Below are 27026 nucleotides of genomic sequence, written 5' to 3' on the forward strand. Positions count from 1 at the left end.
CAGCTCCTGGGGTGGGAGGTGCTGCTAGCTCTTGGCGGGAGAGGCGGTGCTGGTGGGTGATTTGGGGCCGCCGAGGTGCGTGTGAGGCGCGGGTAGGGGGGCTGTCCTGTCCCGTCCCGGGGTGCAGGGGGAACTCGGAGCTTCGCCCGGTCAGACCCAGGAGCCGGACCGGCCTAGCCGCTGTGCGGATGAGCCCTGGTCCTCGCCCTTGCTTGAGGACCGGTAGTGCGGTGGGACCGGTACAGCCTCTGGCAGCCTCACTCGGGAGTAGCAGCTGGGCCCTGAAGGGAAAAGGAGGGAGTAGGAGGTTGCGGGGGGGAAGGTAACGGGCACCCACACGGCTCAGTTGCCCGAATTGTGTTTCCTAAAGGAATGAAGCTAATAGGGTTGTTGGTATTTTCACTTAAAGCTAGTCTGGTGGCCTGTGTTGGTGGGCAGCCTTAAAGGAAGAAAGCTACGAACAGAGTTAAAATTTGCATTTGGCCTTAGGATCATAGCTGTACGAGCTGTAGGGCTAAAGTATTTATGTTAATGTGGTGGTTTGTCGTTATTAATTAATAAATAAACATTGCAACTATGGAGAGCCTCTTTGCGTCTCAGTGATGCCTGTGTCAAACCTGGGTGGCTCCCAAGCAAAATATTCAGACTTGGATGCTGAAACCTTCACATCGTTAACACAGCAAAATCTGTCAAAGGTCTTGAGATTTAAAGCTGTTTTTCCACGTGGTATGTAATTAAAGGTCTCATTTGCCAAGGAGGCTTAAACTAGTGTCCAGTCTGTACTGGGACTAAAAGGAGTGATTCTGAAATCAGATGTGTATCTCAGCCTCTTTTGTTCTAGCAGAGGAACCTGATTTTCTTGAAAATTGGTTGAATACAGTAAGGTACAAGTTCTTTGGTACACAGAGCTATTGGTGCTCTGTCTGCAGTTGGAGTGGCTTAAATCATGAAATCGTGTTTGAATATTATGTGTGACAATATTCTCGTTTTCAGTTTTGCAGCCTTGATCAACTCTGCTTTTAGTTAAGACACATAGTCTTTAAAGCGGATTTGGAGGCAGTAATGTATAATTTCTTGTCATTTAGTTGAAAATTTTAAAATTCTCTATGTCACGTTTTTGGTGTGTAGAGTTACTAAATTTCTTGTCTTGGTGTTGGGTTGGCAACAGTAGCACAAAATCTGCAGTTATTGCTGAAATCCGTAGAGACAGTTTTGAATATATGTTAAGTTAGTTAATCTTTTGATTGATGAAACTACATGCTACATATAAAACTAATAAGCTTAAGTGCAGCTTTTGTGTTCTTAAATATGATGTTACAGGAAATTTTGATTTGTTGTGCTACAACTACCTTTTACATTTTTTCTGCATACTTTTTAAAACTTTCTATGTAGGAATGTAGATTTTCATCCTGGATAAGACATCACATCCATGATACCTTGATTTAGTCCACTGAAAATGAAGCAAGATTCTACTAGAAACACTGCTTACACTGTGGATTGTGAAGATTATGTGCATGTGGTAAAATTCAATCCATTTGATAGTGGAGATGCATGTTCCCTCATTGCATATGGTGGCAGTAATTACGTAGTTGTTGGGACGTGCAGATTTCAGGTTAGTTTGTGTTACTGTTGATTTTTATTAGTTGCTTTCTGAAACTTACTTTGCCAGCACCTCTACTGCACAAAGACTGTGATCACTTTCCTGTTTCCTCCCCTCCCCGTGTAATCAGGGGGTGGTTTTACTTGTTTATTACCTTAACAAGTCTGGGATATTTGTTCTTCAAGAAAATACATAAAATAAGTATAAATATAAAATACACATCCTGTTGGCATAAAGTTCCTTTTGAATAGAATCATAGAATGGTTTGGGTTGGAAGGGACCTCAAAGATGATCCTGTTCCAACCCCCTGCCGTGGGCAGGGACACCCTCCACTAGACCAGGTTGCCCAAAGCCCCATCCAACCTGGCCTTGAACACTTCGAGGGAGGGGGCATCCACAACCTCCCTGGGCAACCTGTTCCAGTGCCTCACCACTCTCACAGTAAAGAATTTCTTCCTAACATCTAATCTAAACCTACCCTCTTTCAATTTAAAACCATTACCTCTCATCCTATCACTGCACTCCCTGAATAGACTGCAAAGAAAACAGGAGTGCTCTCCTGGAAGAGCAATCTCATCTGAGTATCTCTTGCTAATGTTGGTGACTGCTATTTGAGAACTTAAGCGTGCAACTTTGCAAATATATGACTTAATATTTGCTGTACATTGTTCTTTATCAGCACAGGGTAATTGGCTCCTTTTTTGCATTTGCATATTTTGTTCTATGTATGTTTACTATTTAGGTTAAATTATCTTCTAAAGCTTTCGGGTAGCTTGCAAACCAGCAAAGATTACAACTACTTTCAACTTTGCATCTAAAGTGTGTGTGTTAATTTTATAGATACTTCTTTTAAGAAAGACACTGTAGAAATAATTACCTTTCTTTTTGCTTCCAGTTGTTTTTATTGGTGCTCTCTCACAGACTATTAGAAACAGTAAAATATGTTGTCTTGAAATTATTTAGTCATATTATGAAGGATTTTGAAATGTAAAATACTGTGTACTGTATATTTTTATATTGTATAAGATTTTTTTAATTAGGGTTTTTTTTTCCTAGATGCTTGAAAGTCAATAAGAGACAACTGTTATCTTTGGAATCTACTTTTATGCTTTTCTTCTTCAACTCACCTCTCTATTATACAGTATTATTTTTATACTTTTATATTTATATATTCATATCTCATATGAATAACAGCATAACTGGTCTTTTTATTATTGTTATTTCCCAAAGTCTTACTGTTCAAAACTTTCTGAAAAGCACCTAGTACTAACCACAAAACCCTATTGTCATCTGTATTGCCCTCTATCTTGTTTCTGGTGTAGGCCTTGAAAAGAGACTAATTAAAGTTTTGACAACCACTGGTACAAGGTAGCTTTTCTATAATTTTCATATTGTCCCTTCCCTTTCACATGTGGAGTCATTAAGTATTTCAAAGTAGGGGAAGAAAATGCTATTCTTGCTCCTTGCTGCAAGAAGCATTGAAAAACTCTGGATAATTTCATGCTTTCTCAGCTAGTTTCTTCCTAGCCTCTACATTATGCAGAGGGCATACAGAGGGGTTGTTTACATTAAAGCAGAATTGTGAATTACAGAAAATTTTGTAGAAATATCCTTTGAGGTGCTCCATTAGATGTTTTGGAAATTTTTTAAAGTTTTTTAGACGTCAACTGGTTGACTGAGTCCAAACCCCAAAACTTGTTTCATCTTTCCCACCATCCAGTGTGCTCACCACTGGGAAGAAAAGACAAGTTAGTAATTTTGGTCAAGTTAGATGACAGAGGGTACCTTTCTAGCTCCTGCTGTTTGAAGAATGTTGTTCTGGAAGTGCTAGCATTTTTCCACAGAAAAACAACTTGGAGAGAAGATAGCTTAAATAACATGCTTGCTTTTGTTTCTGTTGTTTCTTCTCATTGCAGTGTGTACTTACTTACCATGCTGTTATAAGTGGCCGTAGTTGTATCTGTGAAGATATTACTTGTACAAAGAACGGGGTCAGCATCTTTGTAGCTCAGTTCTGATTTTTATCCTCTGCATTGGCCTCTGGCTTTAGAGTGCAATCATTTCATGTATTTTTAAGTACTTACATATTTCAAGTTAATTCTTTATATTCCAGGTTTCAACTTTGAGGGTGTTACAATCTAAAAAGATCCCAGATACATGTAGTTTTGAAAGCCTTTCAATTTCATGTCAATCTGAACTGTTAGAAGTCATCAGGACGTTGTTCTGGATTAGCTAACTACGGTATTTCTATAGGAGGAGGATGCGGAAGTGGAAGGCATGCAGTATAAGACACTAAGAACATTTCATCACGGAATCCGAGTTGATGCCATAGCATGGAGTCCAGAAACTAGACTTGATGCTTTACCTCCCCAGATAAGGTATTTATAATAAATGAGTAAAATGAATCCTTCTCTCTTATCTGTTTTCCCTAATTCCTTAATATTGGACTAAGTTTAAAGCTATGGATGAAATCTAACTCCTTAGAAGTCACTGACGAAGCCTCTGAACACTTCAGTAGAAGAACGTTTTCATTCTTAGTTGTTCTTTTTTTGTTCTTTTTTTGTATGTGTTCTACTTCTCATGCACCTTACCTCTCCTGCCCAGTGAACTAACACTAAATATTTCTTTTTTCCTTATTCATTATTTTAATGGACCTAAAATGTAGTTAGTTCTTTCTTTGTACATCTGTGAAGAAGGAATTACTTTAAGAACTCTGCTAAGGATAAGACTATTGTAATGGCCTGCTTCTTAGAGCTATTTATAATGGTCTGCATAGTATGGGTTATGTTTAGGAGTAGGTCAGATGCTATTTGTGAGACCTTTTGGGGTATAAATCTAGATAGATAGTTAACTATTAAATATGCACTTAAGAATTAAAATGTTCTCAACAGCTTCTAAGCCTCTTCAAAATTATGATGGTTGCTTACTGCTGCATCTTTGTACAGTCTTTTGTTTAAAATATTTTAGAAATTGGTTTATGAATTTGTGGGTTTGGTATTTTAAAACACTGATAATGGGGGTTCTTTTTTGTGCTCTGCACGCAAGGGAAGTTTCAATGGCAGTTATGAGAGATATTTCAGGTAATTGATTGTTGATTCAGATTTAGCTTTGTAAAATGTTTTGCATTTCTTTCCATGAAAAAGTATTCCTGGCACTTGATATACATTATTTTATAGGTAAATTCCAATTATAACTCTGTTGCCAAAGCAGAAGAGTTAAGACGGAAGCTTTTGGGTTTTTTCAAAATCTGAATTTTCCTTTGCATGTCACTTTGCAGGTTTAAACTGAAGGGAAAATGATAAAAGATCAACTATTGCAGTGTTAATTGACTGAAGGGCTTTTCTTTGTCTTTTGAGTATAGGTTTTGCACTGCAGCTTCTGATAAGAAATTAAGGCTATTTACTTCAGACCTGCAGGACAAGAATGAATTTAAGGTAAGGGCAGCTAAGCTGATTTTTAAAAAATTACTTAGTCTTTAGTGAAGTCTAATCTTTAACTGCCCTTCTGTCCCAATTTGCTTACTGTATTGTATGATATAGAACACTGCACTGTGACAGATCCTACATCCATCATCTTCAGGGAAAACCATTGTATTGTATATACCTTTCTGTCTTTCAAGTGGGAATAACTGTAATTATCAGCTATATGATCTTTTGATTTAAAAGTATTTATGTAACAATTTAACCAAACTGAAGAAAAGCAAGTAGAAGCTTATGGGTCATCTAAAATATACTCAGAAACAGCATGTTCTACAGGTGGATTTCAAGTACCACATAGGATAAGGTTCCTTCATATACAGACCTGTAAAATTTTATGTGGTATTGGTTATTGAACTCCTCTATAAGAAAAGCAAATTTAGTACTTTCTCTTTCATGGGGAACTGGAAGTTGCAATTCAGCTCTTTCAAACAGTAGAAGATTTAAAGAAAGAATACTGAATTTACTACATAATGCCAGACAGGTACACTAAACATCTCTGTAGGCTGTCACTTCTTAATTTCTAAGATACAAACACAGGAAATGTCTACTTCAAATACAATTTCACTTCCTCTGCTTTCAGTGTAGATGGTAGTGTTCTTAAACCAGTGATATAAAAGAAGTCAGGTCTAAACGCTGTCTTCACTTTATAAACTGAAGATTGGTTTTCTGGAGATTTCTTTTGTTTGCAAGACGTGTCAACTCCTGTGTCATTTGGATGTGTACATATTCTCCAAAATTCTGCCTTTGAAATAATGACCAGGTACTAATATTAATTAGATGTTTCTGCTAACCAGTTTGAATTTGTTTTGTTGAGGTCTCAGCAAAAATAAGCAAGGCTAATTAATACTAAAAAATCGGGGGAGAGGGTTCCTTCTTTTTTAGTGCTTTGGAATATGATAATGCATCTTTTAGTGAGAGTTGTATATTGAGTATAAAGGAGAAAGTAATAGACTTTCATTTATGGTTTGGTAATTTGTATTACTAAGACAATGATATTTGTCATACAGAAACTAAGTGAATTGCAGATGTCACTTATATGGCCATACTGATAATGGAATGAATAAAGGCACGGCATAAGACGTCAAGATGGATGTTACTAAAAAACAGCACATCTTTTCTTTAAAGAGAATACTTTTTATGTTACTTCATACATACACATACCCTTAATTTCCTTCTTTCATGTTTCGTGATCTTATATGGCTGTATCACCCAGGCAGTGGGATAACCGACATAGTTACAATCAACTTGGGTGGCACTTCTGACAAAATAGTTCTAAAAGTTCTTAATGCTGTTTGCTTGTGAGTTGATGTCTGTCATTCCTTATTAAAGTTATCTGTATAATATCTGCCAGTTTTATGATATTGCAGACAACAGGCTTTAATGTTAACTTGTGAATTAAATCTTTTAACTTTTTAGCAGAATTTAAAGTTACTTGTTAATTATGTATGCCTATTGCAATTTGAGAAATTTATAGAACTGTTCATAAGCATGCAGAAGGAAGAGAATGGATGGAATCGTTGATTACAGCGTAGATGATGCATAGTCAATACGTTGAAATAATCAAACACATGGATGAACCTGGTACTACAGGCTTTATTCAGCTAAATTCAGCATCTAAATTCTAATTTTTTAATTTATTTTGGATTAATAAAGGACCTGCTGGACTGTCTGCTAAAATCAATGAGAAGTCTCTTGACTTCAGTGAACACTGGTTCAAGTCATGTATGAGTGGTTTTTTCCAAGTTTAATAAATATGAAAGCTGTTAATTACTTTTATTGGGTGTTAATTAATGATCAACATTTTTACATGTTTTTGCCAAAAATTGAATGTGACAGCTGTGATAGTTCATAACTTACATACCTCTTCCTGTCCCTACATCATCTGGTCCTTAGCAAAATTACTCTTCCATACCTTCCAGAGTAGACTTCATGTCTACACCAGCTTTCAGACTCTCCACATTGATGTGGGATACAGCCCAGACTTAACACTGGGAATTACCAATGGGATCTGCCATATTGCTCCAGAGCAACAATCAGTATAACAACTTCACACAAGCACACCTTTGATAATGCATGAGCTTAAACTTTTAACATATGAGTTCAAATAAGCAAGTTTATTCTAATGAAGAATTCTAGTAAGCTGTTTATTACTGAATTAGAATGAGATTACAAGCAACACACTTTTAAAATAACAATAATTTTGAATATACCCAGTGAGATAATTCTTTTCTAGCTTATTATCAATACATATTACAACCAGAGAAGCAAAGAGGGCAACTCAGTAGCACAGTCTGCTGAGTGCTGCTTTTTCAGAATAGAATTTCTGTGATGGGTTATTGTTTTCCCAGTTCTGACAAGATTTTTTTTTCTGGTATCTGACCAACACAAATGACACTTTAAAACATGCACTTCTAATTTAGGGGAATTTATTACACAGTAGCTTTGACTGGATGCCTAGAAATAAATTTGAAATGCCACATTTACATTTCCATGAAGATAGCAATTATTTTTCATACAAAAAAGGTTCATTGGAGAACTGATTCATCTACCCTTAGGACTTCTTTCTACACAAAACACTCTGACTTGCAGTCATAAACTTCTATGGCAAAAGTATGTTCATTGCATAACACCTTAGAATAATTTTTTTATGATAGGTAGTGAGTATAGAGACCACAGAGTATTAATACAGCAGGTGTTGGACGTTAAGAGTGTGGTATTTAGGCTGAACAGCCACCACTGTAAGTACTAGGAGTACAGAAGTTATTTTGCTCCAGAAGGAAAGAAGTAATTATAATGCTTTAATTATTCAGCTCCAGTTGATATGAATAAGCTCCTTGGTGTCTAATGTAGACAGAAGGATCATAGAATTTGATTTTTGTCAGCTGAAGATATCATGGACGCTTCTTCGTTTTTGACGCTATAGAAGACTGAAGATCGTTTGGTGCTTATGCAATACAAATGAGAAGTGCTGGCTTGAATTTAACAGTAAGGCTATTAGCTTTGTTTATGCCAGCTCTGTCACTGGAATTAACAGTCTAATAACTTCATTAAGGATGTACTGAGACTGAGGAAAAAGTAAAAATCCATGTTGTTACTGGGCCAGGCTTGGTCTAATGTTGAAAATAATCAGAAAACAACTAAAAATACATATTTTTACCTAATAGTGAGGAACTCATTAATGAACAGGAAGAATGCGGACTAGTGTGTTTATATTGGTTAAAATGGTGTCTTGGAGACTATCTTCTGGGGTTTTTTTCTGACAAAAAGTGTAGAAAATACTATCCCTGGGTAGTCATCTTTATTTCTTATACCTGGATGATCATTGCACTATATCCTTCTTGTCAAGAAAAAAGTAACACTTAGCTCTGATTTAAAGTATTTGCAAAATCTCAGATGTTCGCAAGTACTTGATAAGCTATGCTAAGCTAGCTTTCAATAAAGTTTCATACAGTGGTTTCTTAGTAACAGTGAATTGATACCTCAGGAGAGCTATTTCATAAGCCTGAAGTTGAACTCACGAAGAACACAGGGAAGACTTTGATCCATTGTATGGTGCACACTTTACACATGGGATTTTCAGGAGAGGTACAAAATGTGCAAACAAAGCTGAAGGAAGTATGTGATTACAATCAAAATGTAATCTCTGAACATTTTGTCTTTTATAGTAAACAATTAGTATGTGTTGCTTCTGGAGGGATAGACGGAGTAATCTTACTCTGTTTTCCCAGTGGAAAAACGGTCTTGATGTAATTATCAACAAGGAACTTGAAGCATACTGAGTTTTCCATTACTTTGTCAACACAGCTAATCCAAAATTTATGGGTTGGATCAAGCCCAGAACAACAAACAAAAGGTAAAATATGACTGATGGATCTTCATGAAATCTTTTTCTTTTTTTGAGGTTTTCATTTGGAAATGAATTGTGGCTTCCTTCTCCTGCTTCAAATTTTGTTTAATAAAAAGCATATTTCATCAGAACTGTGGAAGTAAAATGAGGCAGGATATTTGAATACAGAATGCTGAACATTTTCAAAAGACTTGGCATTTCTGTCTAAATAGTTTAACATCATCTTAGGATGTATTCGTTCTAGTATAATCCACTAGGTTTTAATAAAATTATGAGCTATTGGAAAAAATTAACTTGGCTGCTGAAAATGTTTCTATATTGAATTGATGAGGCATTCATAAAATTTTTAGAGAGGGGGATTTAGTTATTGTGCATGCTTGAGAGATACTTTTTTTTTTATCAGTTCTGCGTTTGTTCTTCAGAATAGCTACAGAGAACAGATAGTGTGTTTTCCTTTCAGAAAACTGTGGAACTGGTTGTTTTCATTTGACCTTGTTTTCCTCTGCAATCTCACCATGTCATGTTATTATCCAGAGAATATTTTTGTCTGCTTTTTATGATACCTTGCTGGACAAAACAAGAGCAGCCTTGAGACTTAATCGGTGTGACTAAAGAGGATGGAACAATAACAGATACAACATCTACACATGGACATTTGCCTGACTTAAAATTTTAAGTGAGATTTCTGTCAGAAACACCATAGATGTAGTTAATGAGAGAAAATACATGGAAATCCTCAGATGGACCAAACTGATACCTTAACTAGCTACAGATTTTCTAATGACACCAGAGATGATTTATTCATACCTAGCCACCATGTGAATGAACTTGAACGTACTTTAAACTTTGACTAGACCCTAAATGAGATGAGTTTTGTATGCTTGCTTAATGCTAAATGTGTGTAAGTTCTTTCACTTAGGTTTTTGAGGATACAGTAAACCTGAAAAGATTACTGATGTCTGTAGGTAAATACAAAACACGTAATAGAATCGAGAAAAAAATGTCTTGATATTATGGCCGAGATAGCTGAAAAGCCTTCAAAATATTATCTAACTTTTAATTTTTCTGAAACTGGCATTTTGCTTTTATTCAGAAAAGCTATGCTGCTAAGTTGGTTTTTGTTACAGATAAATTATTCTCAATACTTTGAAATAAAAATGCCATGATTAGGAAGCTTCAGGTGAGAATAGTTACACAGTAACAAGGTTCCCTTTGAAATGACTTCGTGCTTTCTGATACAACTGTAAATGTTCGCTTTTGAGTGACAGTTCACATGTACATTTACACCATAAGTGCTCATATCCTATTATTTGAGAATGGATGATCTATTAATTCATAGTTAAAGAGGAGTGGACATTATACCCCATTTTCTTTCTTCTTCAGCACAACAGCATATAAAGCAGAGAGCACAAAGCACTGTGTCTCTTCTCAAATGCTTAATAGAAATTGTGCTTAATTGCTAAGGCGTTGTATGGCTTGCTTGGTTTTGGTTGTACTGTTGTTCCTCATTGTTGGTTTTCTTAGTATTCAGTGTGCATTGTCTTCTTTCACTGAGAGTTTTTTTCACTGTTTTTTCTAAAGGTAGCCCTTTGGTCCACTATCTTTAGTGGTACATATCCTTTTAGGTAATTTGTGTGCTGACTGCTTGGAAAAGGGCATATACTGGACAAATGGCTGGTTTATTGCTCATTCAGGAAAAGAAAGCTCTTGCTACTTGCAGGAACCCCTAATAAGAATTACTATTCAGAGATAAGAGTTACCAGTAATGAGTTCTTTAAGATATGCAGATCACACATACATTTACTTCCTGCTAATTTTCCTCTTTCTTTCTGAGATTTATTATCTTCTACCTTCAAAATTCAGTGGTCGAAAGGAAGAGTATCAGGTGTCAAGCAAGAGTATCAAGCTGAGCTCTGTGGTAACTACAAGGAATAGTGGGAGGGTCTTTTCACCTACAGTATGAATCTACACCTGAATTAGATATTTCAAAGAACTCCAGTTATTGATAAATACTTTTTTTTTACCTTCCATAAAAAATGATAGCTTTAACACTCATACATTTTTCCTTTAGTGGGTCTATTAAATACATTGTGGACTGATGGCACCGTCAGCTCTAAGGTAAAAGTGTTTCTTTTTTCTGGTTGACAGACATTTGATGGCCACTCAGATTACATTAATGATCTGGTGTTTGCTCCCAAAGAAGGTCAAGAAGTTGCAAGTGTAAGTGATGATCACACCTGCAGGTATGCATTTTGTTCAAAACGTTACTGAAATAGTAGTGTTTGGCTTTTTCTGTGCATGTATGCTTTATATGCTTGCTTAAATAAATAAGCACTTAGTTATTTTTAGTGGGCCTTCATAGTCCACTAACAAGACAAGTGGACTAGTCTTGTTAAATAGGTTGTGGACTGGCTTTTTGTTGTGACTTGTAGGTTGGGTGGGTTTTTTTTGAAGCAACATTTTGAACTAACTAGATACAATGTGAAGAAAACTGTTCTGTCTTGGAATTGCGCATGCTATAATTTCCCCTGCTGGGACAGGAATAAACGGCATGGGAATAGAACAGAGAAGACATGCCATAGCTCAGCACTGAACTGTACAGACCATCTCTATCCATTCTGTCATCAGATGAGTCAAGTTTAAAACTAGTATATGTATGTGAACTTGTCCGCTTACCCAAATTTATTAGCCTTACTAGGAAGTGGGCTTACATAGCTTAAGGACAGTACCATACTAATAGAGTGGTACTGGCAGCTCATAATACCGTGATTATAGCTGCTTCAAACCCGTGTATTTAGTTATTTGTAACTGGAAAGTAAAAGGGAAACACAGTTAAATACTTTGAAAAACGCTGGTTAAGGTTTTGTAGTACAGAAGTTTTTCCTTGTTAAGAGGTCCCTCATCCCCCTCTTCTAGTGGTGCACATAAGGCTATCAAGCTGCTGTTCTTATCCCTCCAGTGCAGCTCTAAGTTGGAGAGATCAGGAGGGCAGTTATGCAGGCTTTGCAAGTCATTGCAGTAGCAGCAAGAAACTTGAGAAAGCATCATCTTTGACTTGTAATAGCTGTGATAATTCAAAACTTGTCTCAATTAAGGAGCTGGTTTAGTTTTTTTCTCTGATTATATGAATAATGTATTTGCTCTTTGAAGTTACCACCATATCAATTCCTATATAAAAGACCAGGTAGTACCCGGGGTGGGAGGAAAAGTCAGTTTTCACTTAAGTCATCTTCTGCCTGCTAAGAGAAAAGGGAATAGCTCTTAGAATGATTACTCTGTGTATAAGATTTTCTAAAGGGTATATCATCCACTGGTATAAATCAGAGTTTAGTAGCTTTAGTTGAGCTACTCTGTCTTACATAAATTGAAAAATCTAAAAAGCCTATGATTTTAACTCCTAGGGAACACAGAAATACTACTTTGACCAGTAGGCAGATTTTCCATAGACACCCTGTCCATATTCCCAACAAAATCATTAGGAATTAATAGTAGAAATGTATGACTTATTTGTAGCTTGTTCTGATTTATTTCCTATCCTTGATTTCTTCATCAAATCTAAACTAATATTTGGCTTATTCAGCAAAGAGCTTTTTGAATGTGTGGCCTTTTTTTGTTTATTTTATGAAATGCTCAGTGTTCCTGGAATGAAAGAGAACTATTTTAAAACCAGTAGTCTAATTGATATTAAATTAAAAGGAAATAAAAATTATATAATTAATGTGTACTATCAAGATTTCAACTTAGTAACTCTGAAAGACATTTTATGCAGTAAACCATAAAGCCTTTGGTTAAAAGCCATGGGAAATAAGTAGGATTTTTTTTGGCTACTTGAGTTCTTATTTTTTCCATTCATGCATGTGGAGCATGAAGACTTTTTTATTGAATTTAAAGGTTACACTTTCAAAACTAATGGAAAATGCATTCCCTGGGACTTAGTAAAATCATTCCTTACTTACTGTGTAATTTGCTTCAGTGGTAATGTAAGAAGAGGAATAATTCTTCTGTCTGTACTGAGTTTCTAGCCTGAAATTGTTCTCAGGATACATCATCTGTTAATACCTTTGGAATAAAGTTCTAGAACAATTAGTACAAGAACATGAAGTTTTGAGTATTTGGGTATTTTTCTGTTAGAGTTCCGCTTTTAAATCTCAATAATGTATTAATACAATATCTCAGTATGTACTGAATATATACAAACCAGATCTTCCCTGGTTTGTACTCAGTACTAAGTTTAGCAGAAATCTCAACCCAAATTTTCAGTTTTCGTGCACTGAACAATCTTGCTAGAAGCTGCTGCAACAGTGGTATCTGAGATCTGGGTTCCATCATTTGGGTTGAAAGACAGTCAGATACTGGTTGAAGAGGCTGTGGTGATATATTCAATCTTCTTACCTTTAAATTGCTGCTATGTCATTCAGGAGTTCTTGTTGTTTCTTGCACATAGTCTTTGTTGGCCTTGTTGGTCTCACAACACATGACTTTTTCCCAGCTGTGAAGTACAGCTGAATTAAAAATACTCTTGCATAAAAATAATTGCAGTAGCTATCTATGTTATGTAGTTGTGAATAAAAGTATTGTGTGCATTCATAGACAAGTGAAGAGGTGTTGGTATGTAAATACGCTGTATGCTTTAGGAATCTTATGTTTCTCTGCACTGAGAATCTCAAAACTAATACAACCTTAAAAAGAATTGCTTTTCTGAAAGAAGACACCTTTGGAAGGCTCTTAAAACCTACCATGTTGCAGTTACTCACAAACTGTATTTATATTAAAGATCAAAATTCCTGTAAATAAAATTGCATGTGCAAAGTTGATTGAAAAATTCAAATCCTGGCTCCTAAATAGCGTATGTTACTTCCTTTGTTTTGTCCCAAGGATGGCTATGTTACAAGATGGATGAAGCTGTTCACAAGCATATAGTTAATTTTTATCTTTGGCAGGCTATTGTAATTTTCAAATTCGGCTTATTTTATACTATAATATATAGTAAACTAATATTCAGGAACTTGCAGGATAGTTTCCTATATTTCACTTCTTTATGCATTTCATAATTGCTTTAGTCTTTCTTAAAAAAAAAAAATATTTTTAAAGTTTGATTGCAAAATTTAAAGAAAATGGTAAAAGACTGGCAGAGGAAATAGCTAAAATAACTACTGTTATATTAAACAAAAATTTGAATCAGTTTTATGTATAAGTCGTGTGCTAACATTGAGTACGATTGAAGTAAAAATAAATATTTTTTTGTATACATTAAAAAAATCAAATATAGGGTATTTATATGTTTCTGCTGAAAGCCAAATTGGTCGTGGCAGAAAGATAAATTACCTCTTGGATTTAATCTAATTGTTTTCCTTCAAATCTAGTTGTTTTTTTCTTCATGATCTACCTTTCACATATCAGTTTCAAAATTCTATATAATATTTATATGTAGTTTCCTAGTCCATTTCTTGATATCATAAAAGAGCATGTTTAATAAATGAGAAACTAACTTTTATCATAGCTTCAAGGAATACTTCATTTAATTCCTTAAAATTATAAAGCAATATACAGTTCTTTGCATTATGTGTAGGAACACATGTGTTCCACTTTCCTAATGAGAACTGTTTGTGCAACTTTCTTTGCACCATTCTTAAGAAAAAAAAAAGAAAAGAAAAAAAAAGCTGGCTTTTTCATTATGATTTGGAAACACAATGTAGGAGGCTGCAGGGATTGAGATGTATGAATCATTTTGTTCTGATACTTAATGAAGCCTCTGCAAAAAGAACATAGGAAATGTTTGGAAAACAGCACGAACTTAACAGGCACCCCTCTACTGTTGGTAGTTTTTGACACTATCTGATGTTTCTTGAAGTATTTAATGCAAAATACCATTCTGGTAAAACCTGCTAGTCTCATATGCATGCTAAATATTAACCTCTGACTGTTAAAAAGTTAATTCAGTCTGATTGATATCCACCTCATACTCCATCCTAATACTGAACTGAAAGATTGCGGACAGTGTCAGGCCCTTAATAATGGCAGCATGGCAATTTCTTATGGTCATCAAGTGCTGGATGGGTTTGTATATTAAGAAGCTGAAAAGGAGTCATCCATCCCTCTCCCTCCCTCTCTCTTTTTTTTTTTTTTATTATTCCTTAAATTACATCATCTTCCTGTCTTTGTGTATAATAGAAAAGAATGTACAGTTGACTTACCTTCCACTTTATCTGTAAATATACTTGCCCTTCGATGCCTTTCTGAGTTCTGTTCAGTTACCTATACTGTGGCTCATGTTGCTTCATAGAGAAGGACTTTGTGAACTTTTTTTATCAGTCACTGTCAAATTCAGCCTTCTGTGTGGCACATACCACAAATGCCAGTCCATCAGAAGGTTTGTTTTGCTCCCTGGATGGAGATTCAGGGGAAAGGTTTGATATCACTGGAAACAAAATTAACTAGAGTCTCAAAATTTATTGTAGTGTTGCATCTGATTTTAGAGTTTTTTAATCTGTAGTGTATTTGTTTATGTGATACTCTTATGCCTTAGTTATTTTGTGTAGGTCTTTCTCTAGACAATATGAAGGAAAGCCAATGGTAATTCTTGTTTGGTTTTTTTTTTGTCTCATGCTCTTTAATCTGTTGGCAGTGCTTGTTTCACTTGAGTCTTACCTTGTTAATTCAATAAATATTTCAGTCTTTGGCTATATTGAAAAGTTGCCATTCTCACTTATTCCTGCCTCCAAAATTATATTTTATTTCCATCTTCCCATTCCTGTTGTAATCAATTAGGGATTTTTGCCAAAACTTTTAAAAGATCTTATTTCCTGTTGTTCTATCTTCATCTGTTGTGATAAAATTCCACAGTGTATCTTCATATAAGAAATGTCATACTAAAATATTTATCCTTTCTGAAGTGTGCTGATTACAATTACCAAGCTACTTATGCATTGTAATTGATGAAAATAAAGGGGAGTCTTGGATTATTTTTAAAAGTCTAGTCTTTGCACGCTTTTTGTATACATCCCTGTATGTGCCCCAAATGTAGTCGTACACAATTTCTGTTATACTTTACAGCCACGATGCAAGTATTAACTTCTGTTGTACTTCACAATCACTATGTATTAACTGGTGTCCTGTTAGAGTATCCAGTCAGCTTAAAAAAAAAAAAAAAATTAAAAATCACTTTGCAAATCAAATATTTGGAACTTTATTTCAGTCTGGTCATAAGTGTGGATGAATAAGCCTTTGGTTAGGAACTCTTCAAAATATGCAGATGAAATGGTAGTTATTTCCTGTGTGACACATTATGACTTATGTTAAGGGTCACACAGTCCTAGAACATAATCTAGCCTATAAATTGTTCTAAATAGAAATCATTGCATCAGATATGTTTAGCAGTTGTCTTGTATTTTAGAAATTCATTGGCAGAATTGTAGTTGAGTTTCTCAGTTAACAGCCATCCCACAGAAGCATTTAGTTTTATGTCTACGTTGGAAGCAATAAGCTGATAACTCTAACATCTAATATTTTTTTGGTTGAAAGGATACAACTGAAGCTTCACATTTTTTTCAAGAATACTGCTTAGTCTCTGGCTTTGCTTTAGATAACTTTAAGGGTATTTCAGTAGTAGCAGTAGTGTGTGTTTCTTGGACTTCTTTCTGAGTGTGAATGTTCTGAAATGCTTATTAGGAAAGAACAGTCAGCTCACTTGAGATAGTACATGGGCAACTCCCCTGCCTCTCCTACCTCTACCAACATCGCAGGGGATAACAGAATTACATCCCACAGTTATGAGTGAAAAATAGATGAATACTTGCATATTCAAGTAGATACTACAAGAAGCTAGAGGCAACATGGATTTTAATGCCAAAATCCAAAAGATTCTAATTACTAATTCTTTAATAACATTGACATTTCCTTTGACCACTAAAAGAAAATGGTGAACATGGGTCAACTTTCTGAAAGAGTATTTACACATTTACTCTATGAAAAGGCTTTTATTTCATGGATCAAAAATAAGTGAAGGAAATGTTCTACAGGCACAAATTCGGGAACCTGTATGCTGAGTCAGGAGACAGTGTAAGATGGCTGTGCCTGGTAAACTAGTGCTCGGCAGCACACATGAATTTCCCCTTTCTCCCCATGCAACCATTTTCGTGGCTTGTTTCACACGCTGTGCTGAATAGGGAGTTCTGCTACCTAATTCTGCAGTAGTGAACTGTTAGTTGGGCAATGTATTACCTAATTCATAAAAACTTAAGTTCTTTCTTTTGTCAGTAAAATAAAATAAATTACTAGAAGTTATCTTTAATATTACACTTTTCTTCTGAACAGCTAGAGGGGATTTCTACAGTTCCAATTCAGCCTTCTGTTCTTTCATGTCCTACCTGGTAACCTCTTCGGGTCTTTGATAACCACCTCCATATGGAGTTGGCAGAAGACCTGAGACGAGGCCAGTGTTGGTTGTGTTCTCCACAGTGTTAACTAAACTCTGCACTTCCATTTTCCTTTTCTGAGATCTTCCTCTCCTCACTCCTTGTGCTCTATAAGGAACAACTTTGCTTGTTACCTTTGTTGTGTGATCTTGGTAACAGGAATCTGTCCCTTGTCCATAGTCCTCTAGGCTTTTCAGGGGTGATAGGATTTTCCTCAAACATGGAATATGTCTGATGGAGAACATCAGCGAGGGGTATTTAAGTTAGATATTATTTATTTTTAAAAAACAAAAAAACCCAAACCTATGTTGGGTGTTTTTAAGATTTAGGTCAGACAGTAATCTGTGCGTAATCGTTCAAATATAGTTGATCATGCTTTGTGGTTGGGAATGGTAGCAGATGTCAAGGTTTGTTCTAGCCCCCAGCCACTCACTAAAATCGTGGGAAATCTTATATTGAAAGAATTCCCTTTTTTACTTCCATCTTCTGGGGATTTGAGAAATGCCTGAAGGTTGCAATATGGTTTTGTTCTTTTACTATTGCAAATGATGTTTTTAATTCAGGTAAGATTTGGTTTTGCTCTCTAGTTAGAATTATTCAGCAAGTTAGTATATAAAATAAGGATCATCTCCATTGCCACAGGACAGGTTTTCAGATGTTCTAATGAATACTGTGCCAACTTTATTAGACGTCCATTGTGTGATAAAAATATTGCACATATGCAGCACGTCATTATCCATATTCACACATACGACATATAATATAGTTGTTCCAACGTAGTTTGAATATCTTTGTGCTTTGAGATTACTGCAGTTGTCATTTGTTTGTTTAATCATAGGATGAGTGACAAGAGAAATGTACTAATATCTCAAGAGTTTCCTTATCAGCATTTGCAACTATCCATATTTTGTGCTAGTTTAAATTTTGTGAGCACTGCAGCATATAATTTCTCAGTCCTTAGTTACTTTAAAAAATAATGAATTTACTGAGCAGATTACATATTATTTTTGAGGCTTTCCATTATTCAAACTTTGGCCTTTATTTCAGCTGTGATTATTCAAACTTTTCTCCTTTAAATTTATTGTGGAAGCTTTTTTTAAATATAAAAAAATACCACAAGCCCAATAACGAGTCTATGCAACAATGGTTGGTGGGGGGAGGAGGAGAAGTAAGAGGGTAACACATTGCAGGGTTACAAAAAATAAGGATGTTTGGAGAAAAGTAGATGCTAGTTTGGTATAAAATCATGGTAATATTAGTAAAGTTTCAAGGGCTTTGAATGGGAGACAAAATGCTCAGTCTTTTTGGATTGATTTACATGATAGGAATGTGGACAAAACTAGAGGGTTTTTTTAGCATCTGTAGCTGATTTGGTTATGATTACTGAGTAATTGAGTAACTGAAATTCAGTTTGGCTAAATTTTTGGTCTTTGCACATTTTTTACTTGGGTTAGTCACAAAGAAATATTGAAAAGAGTTAATTGAACACATATGTAATTGTAAACTTCCATACCGGCATGGACTTGATGTGTTCAGACAAGGATCTATTTTGATATGTATTGCCTGGGTTTTTTTTTTTCCAAAACTAAGCGATGCCATCTTTGTTATCAATAAAGAAAGAAGAAAATATAAGGGGCGTTTATCCCTTTTTTCCCCCCTCCTATATTGTTTGTCACTAACAATCTTACCATTCCTACAGAGTAAGAGATACAAGTTTGGCATTTTATAAATAACAAAGTTAGGGAGGTAGAAAGCATAAATTTCTGTCTCAACACCTAATAACCTCACTCACTTCAGGGAAGGAAACATGATGGCATGCTTCTCTGGCCAGAATGATTCACCATCTTCTGTTATATCATAATTTTCTCCCTGCACAGTAAATACACATGGAAAGTGTTGATTTGACTTGGACAAATCTACAAGGCAAAATTTTTGGCAGTAGAAGAAAGTATTGTATGTTTCTAAATTACCTAATCAAGTAGATATTTCATTTTTTAAACGGTTGTCAGGTTTTTGTTTTGACTTTTTTTTAATAAGGACACTGATCCTTCAAGATTAGAGACCCTGTGTTTTCTACAGGGAAAACAAATATTTGATCTGTTGTGGTTTGGCATAAGAAAACAACATTGTTCATTAAATATATTTACTTTATTCCCATATATTTTGTCTAGACTTATGATGTATTATTTAAGAGTTTTTTGAAATCTCTTAAATATAAGGCTCTAAGCACCCTGGTGAGATATAAACTGAAAAAGTCTGGAGGAAGTCAGCAAAAATCCTCTAGAATAAACAATAATAGTATGTAGCCACTCATCTAACTCAAAAGACTGAGCAGAACACTACTTAAAAAATTGGCTGTTTCTAAGGTTTTGCATGTCAGGGAGGAAGGATATATGTGTATGTTTCGGTGTGAAAATGCATATAAATAGTATGCAGCGTTGTGGTTCAGACTGATGTTCACAACTGTGATGTCTTTGTCTTACAACTGAGCTACTGATTTTGTAGGAGAAGAGGCAGTTCAGCAGTGGCTCTGAGGTAAAATAGGCTCGGTTTGGGGTTTGTTGCATTTCATAAATGAAGTAGCTTCGTGGCTCATTAACGCTCACATCAAATGCGTCCAAAGAAAACTCACTCATCACCTAACCTAGTTTTGGTGTTTCAGCATATGCTTCCCTGTCAATCCATATTGACCAAATATTGTTGATGATTTTTTTTATTTTATTTTTAACTCCTTGATATGTACTGTAGGCGCTTCTAAAGGAAAAGATTATACTGGCACATGTGATTTATTTGTTGAAAGCTTGCCAAGACCCTTTATGGGTTAGTGTTACCTCTGCCATAGATCCTTTTGTTTGCCTTAGCTTCATTTTTAGTTTCTTGCATTTCTATTACTTAATCTTGTCTTACCAGGAAAAAAATGGAAATTCATATATTAGACAAGCAAAATACTTTAGTGCATGGTCTTATCCTTTACATGGTAATATGGATGATTTAAGATGCTTGGTACTTCACTCTAGGTTGCTTGTATCAGCTAGATCAACACTGACCTTCCTGCTTTGTCTCACTGTTATTTTTGGTATAGTACAAAGGCTGTAGTGTTCATTTACGAATAAAGTGGGAATGTACTATCTAGATTTCATGTCTAGACAACTAAACTTGTCAAATTATTTGGATATCACCCTTTAACAATGTTAAAATACATTATCTTCAGGACTGACTGCTTTTACTGACTTCTTGAAGTGATAAAGCATAAACACTATTTCATTTGGTCACTTCCTTTGTGAATGTATTGAGGTACTGAAAGTTAATGTATTTGCAGTCAAATGCCAATAAATATCTTAATACTTTGCCTTTATTTTTCTTTTTTTCTTTTTTCTTTAGGGTCTGGGATTTGGAAGGAAATGAGAAGGCCCATTTTGTTTTACGTTCTCCTGGAATGAGTGTTTGCTGGCATCCCGAGGAGGCTTTTAAGGTTGTGTTTTCCAGCTCTTCATCCTCACTACCTTTAAAATAACAGGAGGGTGGACTTATCTAAACTATGAATTTTTGATGCTGTAGTAAGATTGAAGTTTGGGGAGCTAGCGTACATTGTAACTGCATATTGATTGGATCTGCTATTGTGAAGTCACTGGAAATGAATTCTCATTCTCGTCATTTTAGCCTCAGTCCCTCACTCCTCCCATCAGAAATATTCCTTCTTGACTACATACATCAATTGCTGTTGATAACTATTCTGCTGATTGCATATTAACTTACAGTTACCAGAGAAAAGTTCAAGTGTTTCTCAGTCATGGTAACATGGTTCACCAATAACATAGACTCTTAGAAAGCATGCCAAGTTTTGAAAAGGATCTGTTTGAAGTTAGCAAGGGATTTTTTTTGTTGTTGTTCTTGCTTGGAATATATGAAATATGTGCTGAGAAATCAAAACAAATCAATAAACCATGATTTTATACTTATCTGTTTATTATACTGGGGGAGGATTAATCAGCTGATACATACCAAAATATTCAGCTTCATTAATGGTTTAGTCCTTGCAATCTTGGATTTATTATTCATGTTGTGCCAATCAATAACTGCCTTAAGCAGCTACAAATAGTTGTTCAGATTACCATATAAACACACACTTAAAACAGAGAAAAGCAGTCAAATAAGGTATCAAAATATTTACATAGCAATAGGGAGGAAGAATTTCTATTCTTTCTACACTGTTCACCAGTATCAATATCCGGTCCTTACTAAGAAAACTGGGTAAACTGTTGATTCAGGTGGTATCACAATTGAATGTGTTTGCTACTTTTTGCTACTGGGCAACTTTGTTAGCACAACAAAATTACTAGATTAGCCAAAAAAGATTGCAATATTACACCAATCTTACATACTAGCTTGTCTTTTCTTTGACCCTTATCAAAGAGTAGGCACAGGATTTTTATTTTTTTTAAAGAAAAAAACCCTTCAAAAAGCTAGTAAAACTTGACAGACTGATGGTTACTGAAGAGCTTACTGCACATCAAAATGCTTACTGCACCATGTCCTTTAGTTTGCAGAAGAGCATGTTTTGGTGACACCTTGCTCTTTCTAAACTTGTATGTCATTGGAGTATTGTTTTTAATGCTTCTTTGCCTTCCTCAATTATTGTTCTTGACTGTCTGAGAACCATCGTCTCATCATGGAGAAAAGCTTTTTTCATCATTTAATCAGAAAGCTCTTTCTACAATGCTTAATAAACAACCACTTGAATGTATTACTTTAATAGAAAAAGTTTAGATAAAATCTGTTGCAAACTATTACAGGATGAAGCAAGAGATGGTATAAAAGTTCAGTAAGCCTGAATCCAGATTCTGCAGTTACACCGATCAATACTCTTGTTTCCTTGTAGAGCACTATGTCTGTCAGTTCCTTGTAGTCAGAACAGGAACTTTTTAATTTTAAAAGAATAACTTTTTGCTTTACAATTCTAAAAGCAGAGTGCATCTGTGGTTAAACACTGGTGCCAAAATTATATACATAGATATTGAAAGATATAGAGAGAGATAAAATCATTTAATCACTATGTATAACAATGTGTCAGTAGTATAGATTAAAGTACTTTTTATTTATTGGTGGAAGAGTGTTCAGGAGAATGTTACAAAGTCAAAAATTGTACCTATTTTAATATTAATATTTGCTTGAAAGTATGCTAGGTTTGTTATAGAGTAGAATCATAGAATGGTTTAGGTTGGAAGGGACCTTTAAAGGTCATCTAGTCGAACCCCCCCTGCAATGAGCCCCCTTTAAGTATTGAAAGGCCACAATTAGATCTCCCCGGAGCCTTCTCTTCTCCAGGCTGAACAACCCCAACTCTCTCAGTCTGTCCTCAGAGGAGAGGTGCTCCAGCCCTCTGATCATCTTCGTGGCCCTCCTCTGGACTCGCTCCAACAGGTCCAGGTCTTTCCTATGCTAAGGACCCCAGAGCTGGACGCAGTACTCCAGGTGGGGTCTCAGGAGAGCAGAGTAGAGGGGCAGAAATCACCTCCCTGAGACCTGCTGGTCACTCTGCTTTTGATGCAGCCCAGCATACAGTTGTCCTTCTGGGCCGTAAGTGCACATTGCCAGATCATGTTTAGCTTCTCGTCCACCAACACCTCCAGGTCCTTCTCCTCAGGGCTGCTCTCAATCCATCCTTCACCCAGCTTGTATTAGTGCTTGGGATTGCGCCAACCCATGTGCAGGACCTTGCACTTGGCCTTTTTGCACCTCATGAGGTTCAGATGGGCCCACTTCTCGAGCTTGTCCAGGTCCCTCTGGATGGCATCCCCTCCCTCAGCCATGTCAACTCCACTGCTCAGCTTGGTGTCATCTTCAAACTTGCTGAGGGTGCACTCAATCCCACTATGTCATTGATGAAGATATTAAACAGTACTGATAAAACTATTAAGATTGATTATGTGCTAAGTTTACAATGTTCTGTTAATTTCTTTTAACAGCTGATGGTAGCAGAGAGAAATGGAACAATACGATTCTATGATCTAATTACACAGCAGGCCATTCTCTCCCTAGAGTGTGAACAAACGCCGCTGATGTCCGCAGACTGGTGTTTAAAAAATACTCTCAAAATTGGAGCAGTTGCTGGAAGTGATTGGCTAATCTGGGATATTAGTCGCTCCAGGTATTTTTATACATGAGAGCTTTCTTTATTTTCTTCTTAAGCAGTAGTTGAAGAGATGTGGCTACTTTGCTAATATGTATTATATCACCTATTCAGTAAATAAATGAACATTCATTAGGAATTATGAAATCAATAGAGATCATTCCCTGGCATTCTTTGTTTCATCTTTATCTATCGATATTTATCGGTTAAAAATAACATTGTCCATTTGAGACAGCACTACTGTTTACCTCTCACTGTAAGTTCTATGTGTTTGTTAAAATTTAATTCCGTCATAAATACATAATTATTGAACCATAATAAACTGGATAACTACTTCAGTTTTCCTATCCCAAATTGAGATGCAAGCTGCAGGAATGCTCTGGTTTTCCCTCAGCTTATTCACAGAGAGCAGACAATGTGTTCCTTTCTCTGTTTAAATGATACATGCTTTTGGTGCTTACAGTATGAGCTGTAGTTGTTGCAGAACAGGTTTTTTACTCTGAATATCTGTTTTAGTTATCCACAGGATAAGAGACCCGTCCATGTTGATCGAGCCAGATTATTCAGGTACAAGTGTTGTCTCTGTTCTGTGGGTTTTGTCTATATAAATCTATGTATATGCAAGCAGTTGTGAGTTAGGGATTTGGTTGTCTCTCACTTAAATGATGTGTAGGGGAACCTGGTCTATAAACTTTGTGCAATTTGTGAATGACAGACATTTAGTATATATGTGTAACATTCCCATGTTTTTTTTGGTTTTACAACATTCATATGGGGCTGCAGGTGGTGAATCATTTACAGGCTGTTTCTCTGAATTTATTTCTCTGGTGTTTGTGGAATATCTGACAGCTTCACGTGTTAACCACAAGGGAGAGAACCCCCCTTTGTGTGCGCTTCTGATAGTCTGATAGGGATATTTGAAAAGTACGTTCATTTTATTCATAGGTGGTCCCGAGTGAATGAAAATCTGTTTGCAACCACTGGATACCCAGGAAAGACAACTACTCAGCTGCTTGTTCATCATTTAGGACATCCCCAGGTAAATTTCTGAGTTCAGCTTTTGTCTGGAATTGCATCTGTTCTCTTCAAATCAGGCTCATAAATAGTTAAAAACTACAATTAAAAACTATCCCAAACCATCCAGAAATGCTGCTTGGTCTACCTATTTTATTTTGGTTTGTGTCATCCATGCTAAGGGGGAAAAAAAAAAAATCACACCACACCTCCCGCTATTTTAAAAACTGATTGATCTATATGTTTTATTTTGCTTTCCCTTATCAGTGCTTTGCTGTATTGGTACTATGGCAAAGAAAAACACATTTCACCTGTTACTTAATAATTTTTTCAGTATTTCTAATTCTAAAGAGGCTAAAAACAGTTGGTTGTGTATTTTACAGGTTTGAGCTAATTATGTTTTAAATCATTAATGAAAATATATCCAGATAGAATGAACATAAAGCATAGGAAATATTTTGGCTTTGCTGGAGTTAGTATACATTTGTAATGCTTACAGTAAAAATATTACCTCTAAGTATACTAGTTGTGAGTACGCTTAAATAACAGGAAGTGATTTCATTAAAAAAAGGTTTCTAAGCTTGAAAGATTGCCTTTGAAATAATAATAATAATAATAATGAAAATAGTTGAAATAATTTGTTATCGTGGAATATTGTGCTGACTCTTACTTAAATGTAGTAACTAACTACTGAAATTAAGTAGCAGATAATCAGATTTTTCAGTTGGATATCTACTATATTTTTACTGTATTTGTTAAGGAGTACTACATCTATGGTGCTTATTGGTCTATGCAACTTGGTATATGTGGTACAGAAATCATTTCTACGGTAAGTTGTATTGATAGTGTTCTCTCTTTTTTTCTTTTTAAAGCCCATTCTTACAGGCACTGCAGCTGTGGGATCTGGTTTGACATGGCACAGAACTCTTCCATTATGTGCAGTTGGAGGAGATCATAAAATTTTCTTCTGGGTAACTGAAATGTAAAATAAGCATTTGGCTTCAGTATGAAACTGTACAGCATAATGTCTCTTCTCTAGTAAAACAAAGGTATTTACTCTTTGTACTGGTATTTATTCACTTGGAGAACATAAAAAAGGAACAAGTAAAACTTGAAACATTTGTGTTTGATTTTTAGCTTGCAAATACAAGAGCTTTTGTAAAATCGGTTAGCATACATCTGATACTTGGTTACTTCCCTTAAAATAAAATGTACCCTATTTTAACACGGTATTTGGAGTGAAATGAATTTTTAAAAGTGTTTTTTTTAAGAAATTTTGTATCCAGCATCTCAGTCTGGCAATCTCGCTCAGTTAACACAGTTCAAATACTTTGAAATTCCAGACAGAAAGAACACCTGTCTCTGTATTAACTTTCCTGACCATCGCTATCTTATAAGAAAGAAATGCAATTACGTACTGTTACAAAATGTTGTCTGTGAGTGTATTTGCTGAATAAACTAGTTTCCACTAACAGTGAATCTAATGGTATAATCAGAATGATCATTTTCAGAAGTATTATTTCTCTTAAGGTGACAGGGGGATTTACTTCAAGTATGCCAAACAGTGTGTGGGTTTTTTCTGTTTACAGCCTTTTACTTCCAGCTTTTCACAGGAAAATCAAAGACATTCTCCTTTCCAGAAGCATATGTTTCTTGCCCCTCCCATACAAGGCCCAGAAATGAAATAAAAGAGGAAAGAGTCAAAGACAGAGACAACTCCTGTCTTCAGTATGCTTTCTGCATGCTTTTGCAAGTGAAGTGATACCAAAATGTTCAGCTAGTGTAACAGGTCCTTGCAGCATCATAGCCATCCTTATTAGCAGTAGTGAAATTTTAAAATATTTGTTTGTCCCTATTTATGCTGGACACATACAACCAATTAAGAATTGGGACAGCAAAAAGTGAGATTACAGTCACCTTTTAAAAATTTCAGACTGCTTCTTCCTATCATGCTGATGGAATTTCCACTGCTTCAGCTTTCAGTTAACAGATATGAATTAGCCAGGCCCCACCTTCCTCTTGCTGCTGTGCGGTAGCTTGTGCGACAAGATTTCTTTCATGGGAGGCCTCCAGCTGCTCACTGCTGTTTGAACTTGCCCTGTGTTCTGTGGAAATCTCCCTATTCATTACAGGTGAGCGTAGGTGAAATGTATTATTTGTGTTTTAAATTGTTATTTCCCTCCAGAAGGCTGGCTATGTGATGCAGAACCCACATAAACGATGCACCAGCGTACAGGTGAAACTTTCACAGTGAGAATAAGCAGCCATGGTGTAGGGACCTTCACCAGTCTTCCCCTGTAATGCAGCAAGTGGACTAACTGTGTCTAATACGCTTCCTGCACTGAGCAGCAGTCTGGCTTATCCCTTCCCTGCCACCATCCCGGAGACCTTTTCCAGGGAGGTACAAATAACTGGTGTTACTATAAGACTCAGGTCCTTGGAGTCCATATAATGTAGAACTCTTGTATGTTCCATTTGCCAGATACGCACAAAGTGTTTGCCATGTGGACTTGGCTGACCAAGAGCCATAAAATAAGTTTTC

General features: G+C 35.8%; 1 protein-coding gene across 3 annotated transcripts; it reads left to right on the top strand.

Annotated features, from left to right (window-relative positions):
* The first annotated feature begins 6 nt into the window (after positions 1-6).
* NUP37 (nucleoporin 37) lies at positions 7-25912 on the top strand. 3 transcript variants are annotated; one of them, XM_054803361.1, is made up of 10 exons: positions 7-75; positions 1393-1612; positions 3854-3978; positions 4962-5034; positions 11075-11169; positions 20722-20812; positions 23307-23488; positions 23987-24037; positions 24416-24509; positions 25357-25912. In XM_054803361.1, the coding sequence occupies exons 2-10, from the start codon at positions 1457-1459 to the stop codon at positions 25468-25470; spliced, it is 981 nt and encodes a 326-aa protein (XP_054659336.1). In that variant the 5' UTR covers positions 7-75; positions 1393-1456; the 3' UTR covers positions 25471-25912. The 3 variants fall into 3 exon arrangements, with proteins under 3 accessions (XP_054659336.1, XP_054659346.1, XP_054659354.1); XM_054803371.1 differs by having other exon boundaries at positions 24-52; XM_054803379.1 differs by having other exon boundaries at positions 71-92.
* Positions 25913-27026: the final 1114 nt, after the last annotated feature.

Source organism: Grus americana, chromosome 1 (assembly GCF_028858705.1).
Source record: "Grus americana isolate bGruAme1 chromosome 1, bGruAme1.mat, whole genome shotgun sequence".
In the NCBI taxonomy this organism is placed as follows: Eukaryota; Metazoa; Chordata; class Aves; order Gruiformes; family Gruidae; genus Grus; species Grus americana.